The 12,368-nt window shown below is 37.5% G+C and overlaps 1 protein-coding gene across 5 annotated transcripts in view; it reads right to left on the bottom strand.

The window, feature by feature from the left end:
- Window positions 1-12,368, bottom strand: part of SLC4A4 (solute carrier family 4 member 4) — a 385,984-nt gene that overhangs the window by 227,055 nt on the left and 146,561 nt on the right. For all 5 annotated transcript variants that reach the window (XM_025386057.1, XM_025386053.1, XM_025386055.1 and 2 more), the window contains one exon: window positions 2,753-2,888. In XM_025386057.1, coding sequence (XP_025241842.1) covers window positions 2,753-2,888 — 136 coding nt within the window. The remainder of the gene's footprint in view (window positions 1-2,752; window positions 2,889-12,368) is intronic.

The raw sequence follows: 12,368 nt of genomic DNA on the forward strand, positions 1-12,368 counted from the left end.
GATTTTTTCTACACATGTTATTGGTTCTGAGAGAGGGGAACAAGAAACAGTTGCTGTATCCTGGGAAGAAGCCCTGAAAGAGCAAAGAATGAAGAGCTTCAAGAGAAAGTATTAGAGAGGAGGAGTGGAAATGTGTTCTGAAAGCTTCTTTAATTAGAAGAAGAAAATATTAAGTAACTATCAAACAGAAGAGTTGAACAATCACACCCACTGTAGATATCTATTAGAAAGAGAATTACCCAGTAAATTGAAAATAAAGTATTTAAAAATTAGGTCTCTTTCCTTAATACTACTGTTGGGGCCAGGAGTAAAACAGAATTACTTTTTTTTCTGAGCATCATTTAAGTTATGAAAGATAAGAAATTCTCCATCAGTTCTAAACGTTTTTAAAGCAGATCTTTCTGCAAGGCTAAGCTACCTAGAAACTCTTGGTGAGGAATAAAAACTTCTCCCCCATTATCAAATAAATTGATTTATGAAGCTTCTTCAGTATTAAAAATCCCAAAGGGCTAAAGGCATTCAATATTACTTAAAATTGTGGAAATAAAAATAAATCCATAAGCCTATAAAGCATAAGCCTAAGTAACTAAACTGCAAAAAATCCAATGAACTTCATAAAGACTTGATTACAAGTGGTATGATGTAAGAAATTTTAAAATATGCCACAGAAAATAAAAATTTTTCATCCATAAAGGGAAAGGGTATTGGCTTATTGCTCCTTTATGGCTCATCTGCTCTAATTGATTAAAGTGATTTTAAGAAATATTTTCTTTCTGACTCTAGAATTTCTTTCTAACTCTATCTAGAAAAAAATAGCGGCCATAAATCCTTTTTCCATCTGTAACCACAGAAGAAGACTTTCATCTACCTTTGCTTTGTTTTTCTTAAACTCAAAGCTGGGATAATGATTTCGTTTTCCTTATTTTCATATTGTAAGATATTATATTAAACTTACTTCAAACTTTTTAATAAGATACAGAGATCTATGTAAGATCCTCATTTGCTCACTGCTATATTCATGGTACCTAAAACAGTGCCTGACATAAACTATTCATTCAAATAACACTGGTTGAGTTGAATTGATTTGAATTAAATTATAGACTATAAAAGGTTTATCTTAACATTATCTTGTTTGTGAAAGTGAAATACATTGGAATCAGCACATAATGATGACAATGAGAGAACAAGAATTGCATTATAATCAAAGTCTTTGTATTACATAATTGCCTTATGTCACAGAAGAAGACTCGCCTGGAGAATATCTCTGAATCTGTATGTAAAAGAAAAGCTCTGTTATGAAATTAACGAAACCCTAGGTATTTGTGTAATGCTTAACAATTTACAAAGCATTTTCATACATATACATATATACATGTATGTATATAAATACATGACATTATAAATACATTATATACTATATTTATATATAATCTATGTTTTATATACCATACATATAAAATATGTAATAGGCATTATTATCCACTCTTTATTGATAATAAGACCAAAGCTCTAAGAAACCAAGCGTCTTGTCGCTAAGATGCAACAGAGTCAAAGTAAACCCGGGCCTCTAAACTCCAAACTCAGATGAACCTTCTACTTTCAGCTGGATAGTTAAAAGATTGCAGGTTTATACTTGAAATACAGTAGTCCCCTTATTCACAGGGGATACATTCCAAGACCCCCAGTGAATGCCTGAAGGCATGGATAGTACTAAACACTATGTATACTAGGTTTTTTTCCTATATATAAAACTGAATAAAGTTTAATTTATAAATTAGGCACAGTGAGGGACTAACAACAATAATTAATAATAAAACAGAATGAATATAACAATATACTATAATAAAAGTTATATAAGTATGGTGACGCTCTCAAAATATCTTACTATACTGTACAGTGCGTAACTGAAACCATAAAAAGCTAAACTGTGGATAACCTTGGGGGGACTACTATAAGAGCAATTTTCGTCATTGTTTTAATAATCTCTTTTTTATTTCATTTTATTTTTTTGAGGTAGAGTTTCAATCTGTCACTCAGACTGAAGTGCAGTAACGTGATCAGAGATCACTGCAGCCTCGACCTCACAGGCTCAAGTGAGCCTCCTACCTCAGCGTCCTGAGTAGCTGGGACCACAGGCATGCACCACCACACCCGGCTGATTTGTGTGTGTGTGTGTGTGTGTGTGTGTGTGTGTGTGTGTGTGTGTAGAGATGGGGTTCCATTATGTTGCCCAGGCTGGTCTTGAGCCCTGAGGCTCAGGCAGTCCACCTGCCTCAGCCTCCTAAAATTCTGTGATTACAGGCACAAGCCACTGTACCTAGCCAAAACCTCTCTCTTGACAGGGAATAAGTCATAAGTCACACAAAATCTCACAAGAGATCTTGGCATGTGGACACTTGGAAACATATCTCTTGGCTGTCATTTTTGAGTACCTGAGTTTATTATCTCTCTAAAATATTTTACTATTAAATAGTATACAAATTGACCTGTATTTCTAATTCCTTATAAAAGCCAAAATTACAGCAACATGGATCAATGAAACAATGCCCCAGTAGTGAAATAAGAGGTGCCCTGCATTCATGTCAACAAAAAAGAAAAGAAGAAATAGAATTATTTATTCCTTATCCCAGCCAACATCATGCCCATTGGCCATTCAAAGTGCTAAGGCTAAAGAACGGCACTCCAGGATCAAGCATCTTGCCCTGCCCTTGTTTCCCTGGGTCAGTACTGCATACAGTCAGCCATGCCTCACCTGGCTGTTTCCTTCCACTCCATCTCCTGCCCATCCACGGCCAGCAGCTCATCCAGTTCCGTGAAGAGCTGAGGGGGAGCTGGGCTGTCATCCTCCTCTCCCAAGATGAATCGGATGCGTTCTGCAGCAGGAGAGACTGCAGAAGTGAAAATACTGTGGTTAAACATTGGCTGGACGACCCTAAGGAAAGTGGAGCTCCGGGTTCTTCCTCTCTCCCCAAGGTTACTGGGCTTCCCTTCCACATTTTCAGTGGACATATTTCTTGCTGAGCCTCCCAAATCCCCAATCTAAGGCCAAAAAGAAATCAAAGCCCTTCTCTATTCTTTTGGTTCTGAACTGTATCTTGGTTCTCCACCACTCTCCAGAAGGACAGCACTCCAATTCCGTGTGATGTGTCATAAAGAACCTTTAGCCCTCAGATGAGCTGAGGTCTAACCACTCACTTCCCCGCCTTCTCCACTTATGACTCATCCAAAATTATTAGACAAAAGTCAGCTTGAACCAATCACTTTTTCATACAGTTGTGGGAGGGGCAACAAAGCACCCCAATCCTGAGTTACCCCAAGTCCCCACCTCCCACCCACCCTCCTTCTGTCCAACGCCTAAAGCTCATGTCCTCGCAGGCTTCTCCCTACCAATAACTGGCTAACTGCAAAGTTGATGAAGGAATATTTAACAAGATGGGCCCTCTTCTTTACAGAATGGTAGTACCCAAAAATGTTTAGTCACACTTCAATGCACTTGAAAAACAAGCCCAAGTAAAATATTGTACACTTGAGGGGGAGAAAAAAAAAAACATTTTCCAACACACTCAAGCACATAATTGAATGCCCTACTAGCTCCTTTTGACCCTATCTCCTGAAAATCATGTAATGAAAAATTAACTAGAATTTCCCCCAGGTCACGGGTTACTCCCTTTCCAAAAAAAAAAAAAGAAGAAGACGACGACGAAGAAGAAGAGAAGAGAGAGAGAGACAGACAGAAAAGCAGTTGGAAATTGACGGTCATGTTACACATTTAAGGCCCACAAATACTTCTCAAAATCCCTGGATAAAACCAAGAATGTTATATACATGTGAATGCAGTTCAAGCACACACAAATATATTTATTATGGATAGACAGACACACACACGTGCGTGCATATATAAATCTATAGAAATATATGTACACAAACAACCCAATAAAACCAGAAAATCCCTACCATCTGAAAACTATTATAATACGGGACAGAATAAAATTCCATAGATCAAAATTTATTTAGTACAAATAAACCCATGAAAAATATTCAACCTAATTAAAAATCAAAACTAATCATTAAAATAAAATGTGTTTTACCTATTAAAATGTCAAAAAATGGCAGGGCACAGACGCCTGTAATCCCAGCACTTTGGGAGGCCGAGGTGGGCGGATCACCTGAGGTCAGGAGTTTGAGACCAGCCTGGCCAACATGGTGAAACCCCATTTCTACTAAAAAAAATACAAAAAATTAGCTCGGTGTGGTGGCGTGTGCCTGTAATCCCAGCTACTCAAGAGGCTGAGCCACGAAAATCACTTGAACCTGGGAGACAGAGGTTGCAGTGAGTCAAGATCATGCCACTACACTCCAGCCTGGGTGTCAGAGCAAGTCCCTGCCTATAAATAAATAAATAAATTCAATTACATGTCAAAAATTTAAAAAATGATAATCCCAACGTGGGCAAGGGTTTGGGAGTCATGCACCCATCACTTCTTGATTTATGTTACTGGTAGGAGCCTAAATGGAAACATCTCTCTAAAGGGAGATGCTTGAAGGACATGAAAATTTCTGGAAGGACATGAAAATTTTTAAATAGTGTATATATCCTGTGAGCCAACAATTATTCCACTAGAAATACATTCATTCTAAATAAGTAAGAGTTATCTCAAAGGTTTAGTGACAGAAGTGATCATTCTAGCATTGTTTATAACTGAGAAAACAGAAAAATCCTAAATGTCCAAAAAGGAAGATTGGTTAAATAAAGTATGGTACAACTATAAAATAAAATACCATGCAATCATAAAACATGTAGTCAAAATAGCTGGCCTTCTTTGACATGTATATCATATAAACTTAAATTAAAAATAAAAATAATAGACATTAAATGATCCCATTTTAGTAAAGAAACAATAAATATGTATTTCTATAAAATAAAGCTAGGAATTGAGGCAGCCCTCACTGTGCTCAGTCTGGTATGTGTGCATTTCAGTTACCACAATTTAGGTTAAATAACATATTCCCTAACAATACAGTTCAAATTTCAGTTAACATGGTATATTAATAGTAATTTCATAAAGTACAAATTTGCTGCTAGCTCTTCAGTCCATACATCACTTCATAACATTACGTGCATAATGATCACTGACCAATCATGGGGTGCTTCTTTAAAATATGTCAGTGATTGATCACTGCATGTTTGTTATTCAGTTCACACACAGACAGCAAAGTGTGTAGATGTGTTGTCTTCTTGTCTCCCAAAGATAAATGCATGTAACATGGATAATTAAAGAGGGAACTGGCCAACAAAAATGAAGGCAACGTACAGAAACAAAAATTAATACTATTGGAAGTAAAATTTGTATCAAACGTAAATGGAGAAGACGTAGCTAACCATGGAACGTAAACCATGCCGCCATTCACCATTGAGAGACTCTGTATATGCAGTCAGAGGAACTTAGTGAAGGTGAATTAATCAACATAATTAAGGAAAGTGATTGTGATGAAAAGGATGATGATGTCCTAGAGAAAGTGATACTGGCTAAAAACTTCACATTCAAGGAATTTTAGGAGACATTTCTTGACATGGAAAGCACACAGGATAAAATGTAAGCTGATTCACATTTAGAAAGCACAACAGTTTGTCTAGGCATTGAAAAAAAATACATGTTCCTTATCATCGGTACAACAGGAAGAAGGCAAACACTATTCAAATGCTCCTGATAAGACTGTACAATGAAACGACTTAATATCAATGTTTCTAATGTTTTAAATTGCTGTGTACCGAATAAATATTAGTTTTATCTTTTTTCATTTCCCTATACCTTTATAGCTAACAACAAGAGAGATTTTAGTGATTTAAAAATTTTAAAGGTCAAAGAGCAATAGTAACTGTTTTCATTGATTATTAGGATCGCTTTACATAATTTCAGTTTTCAAAGTCATTTTTTTCACAGTCATGCACTACGTTACAAAGCAAGGACTTCTGTATATACAGGCATATTTAAATACACAGGTACATTTTCAGTGTTATATGGTTTATTTCTAGGGCTTCTGTTATCTTATGTTCACTTTTCTATAAATTCCAAAGTGTTTACAATTCACTCATGTATTCCATTCAGCAAATATTTACCGAGCACTGTCTATGCTCTTACTTGGCTTAACAGGCTTTATCTTCAGCCTCTGATAAAAAGATCTCTGATCTTACAGAGTTTACATGTATGTAGGGAAAATAAATATTAACTAAGTAATTCATTCTTTAAAGAAAAAAGTAAATTAGCACCTAAACCAATACCAGAAAAAATATCTGCTAAATATAAGTATATGCAGAACATTAAAATAAGGTAATTGCGTACAAGTACATACTGATACAGGGTACAATGAATATCTTTTACTTTGTGATTAGAAAAGATGGCTTTGAAATTTCTTTTTTCTTTTCTTTTTTTGAGATGGAGTCTCGCACTGTCGCCCAGGCTGGAGTGCAGTGGCGCTATCTCAGCTCACTGTATGCTCCACCTCCCGGGTTCACACCATTCTCCTGCCTCTGCCTCCCGAGTAGCTGGGACTATAGGCACCCACCACAATGCCTGGCTAATTTTTTGTATTTTCAGTAGAGACAGGGTTTCACCATGTTAGCCAGGATGGTCTCGATCTCCTGACCTTGTGATCCCCCTACTCGGCCTCCCAAAGTGCTGGGATTACAGGTATGAGCTGCTGCACCTGGCCTGAAATTTCTTAATATCCCTGGTAGAAAATAATCGAAAGTTCCAGGACTTTAATGTAAAAATATTTGCAATGCCTTTCCAATCATGAAATGTGAAGTCTAATTATTTACGGGATCAAGAGGGTATGAAAATGAAGAAATGATGGGCAGAATTTGGAGTCTGGACAATACATCTAAGGGGTAGTGTGTTCACATTACCACAAGTTTAGTCACTTTTTTCATCGTAGTGGTTCTGAAACTAGCAATCACAAATAACATCACTTTTCATCAACATTCAACATCAAAGATCCCTAAATCAGAACTAGCTTTAATTTTTTTAACTTTTATTTTAGATATAGGCATACATGTGCAGGTTTGCTATATAGGCAAATTTTGTGTCACAGGGGTTTGGTGTACAGATTATCTGCCACCTAGGTAATAAGAATAGTATTCAGTAGGTAGTTTTTTGATCCTCACCTTCCTCCCTCCCTCCACCTTCACATAGGCCCGTGTCTGTTCCCTTCGTGTCCATACATACTCCATAGAATTAGCTTTTAGAAAGGAAGAGTCTAGAGTTAGTTAGATAATCAACCTTTTGTCCATTTCTAAAGATGTGATGTAGGTTTGTCCCCAACTCTAACAGAAAAAAAATACATGGGTCTCCTGCCTAAAAAACAGCATAGACAGTATATATTCCTGCTCGGCTCTACTCCACAGAGCATTACTCTGTAGTCTGGAATTCTCAATTTAGCAAAACGTGAATCACTGCTCATTAGACAGCAACAGTGGTGACTCTGCAAAATGGAATGGAAGAAGAATGTAGCACTACCTCCAGGTCTTCCTCTCTAGGTACCATGCCTAACCCCTTTCACAGGCTGTCTTATTTATTACATATAGGCACCTGAGCAACCAGCACATCAATTTTGGGGGATTAAAATTCCAAAATTGTGTGTCATAAACTAGTTCACAACTCCAGGAAGTTTCTACTAGTGCTGTACTGGGCTCAGAACCGAGAGACTTGGGGTGCATATGACTTAGCGAGACACCAGCTTGGGCAGCCAAGGAAGTGTTTGCACCACCTCTCCCCCAACCCCAGGCAGTGCAGCTGGGTATAGGGAAGGTATAGGGGGACTTTTGAGGAGGGTATAGGGAAGAGTAAAGAGGACTTTGTCTTCCCACTTGGATACCAGCTTAGCCACAGTAGGTTAGGATACTAGGCAGAGTCTTAAGGCACCAATTCCAGGCCCTATCTCCCAGATGACATTTTTAGACATACTGGGCTAAAGGGAACCTCCTGCTTTGAAAGCAAGAACCCAGACTTGGCAAGATTCATCACCTGCTGACTAAGAGACCTTGGGCCTTGAATAAACATCAAGGGTACCCAGGCAGTACTTGCCATGGACCTTGAGTGAGATCCAGAGCTATGCCGGCTTCAGGTGTGACCCAGTGAATTCCCAGCTGTGGTGGTCATGGGGAGAAGTGCTTGCTGGATGAAAGGAGAGGGAAGAATGAAGGTGACTTTGTCTTGCAGCTTGAGCACCAGCTCAGACACAGTGCAGCAGAGTACCAAGCATGCTCCTAGGGTCCCCAATTCCGGGCCTTCACTCTTAGATAGCATTTCTGGACGTGCTCTGGGCCAAGAAGAGCCCACTTCCCTGAAGGTAGAAACCCAGGCCTGGCAGCATTCACCATAAGCTGACTGAACAGCCAGCCTGAGCCTTGACTGAACATTGGCAGTAGCCAGGCATGGGGCAGTGGCGGCAATGGAGAGACTCCTCCTGCATCAGGAAAGAGGAAGGAAGAGTGTAAAGGACTTTGCTTTGCAGTGTGGGTACCAGCTCAGCAGCAGAACAGAGCACCGAATAGATTCCTAAAGTTCCTGACTCCAGGTCCCGGTTCCTGCATGGCATTTCTGTACCTGCCCTCAGCTCATTGCCCTGAAGGGAAGGACACAAGCCTGGCTGGATTCACCACATGCTGACTGAAGAGCTCTTGGACTTTGTCTGAACATTTGTGGTACCAGGCAATGGTCACTGTGGGCCTTGGGTGAGACCCAATGCTGTGTTGACTTCGGGTCTGACCCAGTGTAATCCCACTAGTAGTGACCACAGGGGTACTTGTGTCACACCTCCCCCAGCTCCAGGTAGATCAAATGGAAAGAGAGACTCCTTCTGTTTAGAGGAAAGTAAGAGAAGAGAACAAGAGTATCTGCCTGGTAATCCAGGGAATTCTCTCAGATCTTAACCACAAAAGTGGTACACCTACAAATCTGTAAGAGTCACAGCATTACTGGGCTTATGGTGCTGCCTAACACAGATATGGCTGCAGTGACCAAAGTCACAACCATCAATTCCCTTTGAATGCTTGAAAAGCTTTCCCAAGACAGGTACAAACAAGCCCAGACTGTAAAGACTACAATAAATACCTAACTCTTCAATGCTCAGACATTGACAAATATCTACAAGCATCAAGACTATCCAGGAAAACATGACCTCACCAAACAAACTAAATTAAGGTACCAATGACCAATCCCAAGTAACAGAGACATATGACCTTTCAGACAGAGAATTCCAAATAGCTGTTCTGCGGAAGATCAATGAAATTCAAGATAACACGGAGAAGGAATTCAGAATCCTGTCAGATAACTTTAACAAAGAGATTGAAATAATTTTAAAAAGTCAAGTGGAAATTCTGGAGCTGAAAAATTCCATTGACATACCGAAGGATGCATCAGAGTCTCTCAATAGCAGACTTAATCAAGCAGAAGAATTAGTGAGCTTGCAGACAGGCTCCTTGAAAACACATAGTCAGAGGAGAAAAAAGAAAAAAGAATGAAGCACACCTATGAGATCTAGAAAACAGCCTCAAAAGGGCAAATCTAAGGGTTATTGGCATAAAGAGGAAGGAAAGATGGGGTAGAAAGTTTATTCAAAGTGGTAATTTAAAAAGTAGAAAAACTTCAAATAAAAAAACCTTCCAATGCATCTTAAAGAACTATTATAGAAAAGCAAAATAAAACCAAACCCAAAATTAGTAGAGGAAGAAAAATAATAAAGACCAAAGCATGAACAAATGAAATTTTAAAAACACAATAAAAAAGATCAACGAAACAAAAAGCTGGTTGTTTGAAAAGATAAACAAAAATGACAAACCTTTAGCCTAACAGAAAAAGAGAGAAAACCCAAATAAATGAAATCAGAGATGAATAGGCAGACATTACAACTGATACCACAGAAATCCAAAGGATCATTAGAGACTACTATGAGCAACTATATGCCAATAAATTGAGAAACTTAGAAGAAATGGACAAATCTTAGACACATTCAACTTACCAAGATTGAACCAAGAAAAGACTCAAAACCTGAACAGACTAATAACAAGTAATGAGATTAAAGCCATAATAAACGGTCTCCCAGCAAAGAAAGCCTGCAACAAATGGTTTCACAGCTGAATTTAAAGAAGAACTAATGCCAACCCTACCCAAACCATTTCTAAAAATAGAGGAGGAAGGACTACTTCCAAACTCATTCTATGAGGCTAATATTACCCTGATACCAAAACCAAAGGCAAATCAAAAAAGGAAAACTACAGGCCCATACCCTTAATGAACTCTGATGCAAAAATTCTCAACAAAATACCAGCAAACCAAATTCAACACACATTAAAAAGATCATTCATCATAACCAAGTGAAATTTATCCCAGGGATGCAAGAATAGTTCAATATATGCAAATCAATTAACATGATACATCATATGAACAGAATGAAGGACAAAAACCATATGATCATTTCAATTGATGCTAAAAAAGCATTTGATAAAAATCAACATTCTTTCATGATAAAAACCCTCTAAAAACTGGTTACAGAAGGAACATACCTCAATATAATATTAATAGAAGAACAGACCTACACCTAGTATCATGCTGAATGGCAAAAAACTGAAAGCCTTTCCTCTAAGATCTAAAACAAGACAAGGATGCCCACTTTCACCAGTTATTCAACATAGTACTAGAAGTCCTAGCACGAGCAATCAAACAAGAGAAGGAAATAAAGGGCATTCAAACTGGAAAGGAGGAACTCAAACTAACCTTGTCTGCAAATAATATAATCTTGTATTTGGAAAAACCTAAAGATTTCACCAAAAAGCTATTAGAACTAATAAATTCAGTTAAATTGCATGATACAATATCAACTATACAAAAATCAGTAGCATTTCTATATGCCAGTAGTGAACAATCTGAAAAAGAAATCAAGAAAGTAACCCATTTATAATCTTTACAAATAAAATAAGATACTTAAGAACAGACTTAGCCAAGAAAGTGAAAGATCTCTACAATGAAAACCGTAAAACATTGAGGCATGAAATTGAAGACATAACAAAATGGAAAGACACTCCATGTTCATGAATTAGAAGAATCAATATTGTTAAAATGTCCATACTACCTAAAGCAATCTACAGATTCAATGCAATCCCTATCAAAATACCAATGACATTCTTCACAGAAATAGAAAAAAAAAATCCTACAATCTATATGGAACCACAAAAGACCCAGAATAGCCAAAGTCATCCTTAGCACAAAGAACAAAACTGGAGGCATCACATTATCTGACTTCAAATTTTACTATAGAACTTTAGTAACCAAAACAACAGAGTACAGCCATAAAAATGACACATAGACCAATGGAACAGAATAAATAGAGAACCCAGAAACAAACTCATACCTCTACAGTGAGCTCATTTTTAATAGCGGTGCCAAGAACATACATTGGGGAAAAACAGTTTCTTTAATAAATGCTGCTGGGAAAACTGGATATTAATAGCAGAAAAATAAAACTAGACCCTTATCTCTCACTATATACAAAAATCAAATCAAAATGGATTAAAGACTTAAATTTAAGACCTCAAACTATAAAACTACTACAAGAAAACACTGAGAAAACTCCAGGACATTGGACTGGGCAAAGGTTTCTTGAGTAAAAGCCCACAAGCACAAACAACCAAAGCAAAAATAGAGAAATGGGATCATATCAAGTAAAAAGCTTCTGCAAAGCAAAGGAAACAATCAACAAAGTGAAGAGACAACCAAAAGAACGGGAGAAAGTATTTGTAAACTATCCATCTGACAAGGAATTAATAACTAGAATATATAGGGAGTTAAAAACAACTCAATAGGAAAAATCTAATAATCCAGTTTAAAATGGGCAAAAGACCTAAATAGATATTTCTTAAAATAAGACATACAACTAAGAACATGAAAAAGTGTTCACCATCACTGATCATCAGAGAAATGCAAATCAAAACCACAATGAGATCATATCACCCGGTTAAAATGGCTTTTATCCAAAAGACAGGCAATAATGAATGCTGGCAAGGACGTGGAGAAAAGAGAATCCTCGTACACTGTTGGTGGGAATGCATAGCCACTATGGAGAACAGTGTGGAGGTTTCTCAAAAAACTGAAAACAAAACTATCATAAGATCCAGCAATCCCCCTGCTAGGTATATGCTCAAAAGAAAGGAAATCAGTATACTGAAGAGATATCTGTACTCCCATGTTTACTGCAGCATTATTCATATTAGCCAAGATTTGGAAACAGCCTAAGTGAGCATCAACAGATGAATGGATTTTTTAAATGTGATATATACACACAATGGAGTACTATTCAGCCATGAAAAAAGA

The sequence above is a fragment of the Theropithecus gelada genome, chromosome 5 (genome assembly GCF_003255815.1).
Source record: "Theropithecus gelada isolate Dixy chromosome 5, Tgel_1.0, whole genome shotgun sequence".
Lineage (NCBI taxonomy): Eukaryota > Metazoa > Chordata > Mammalia > Primates > Cercopithecidae > Theropithecus > Theropithecus gelada.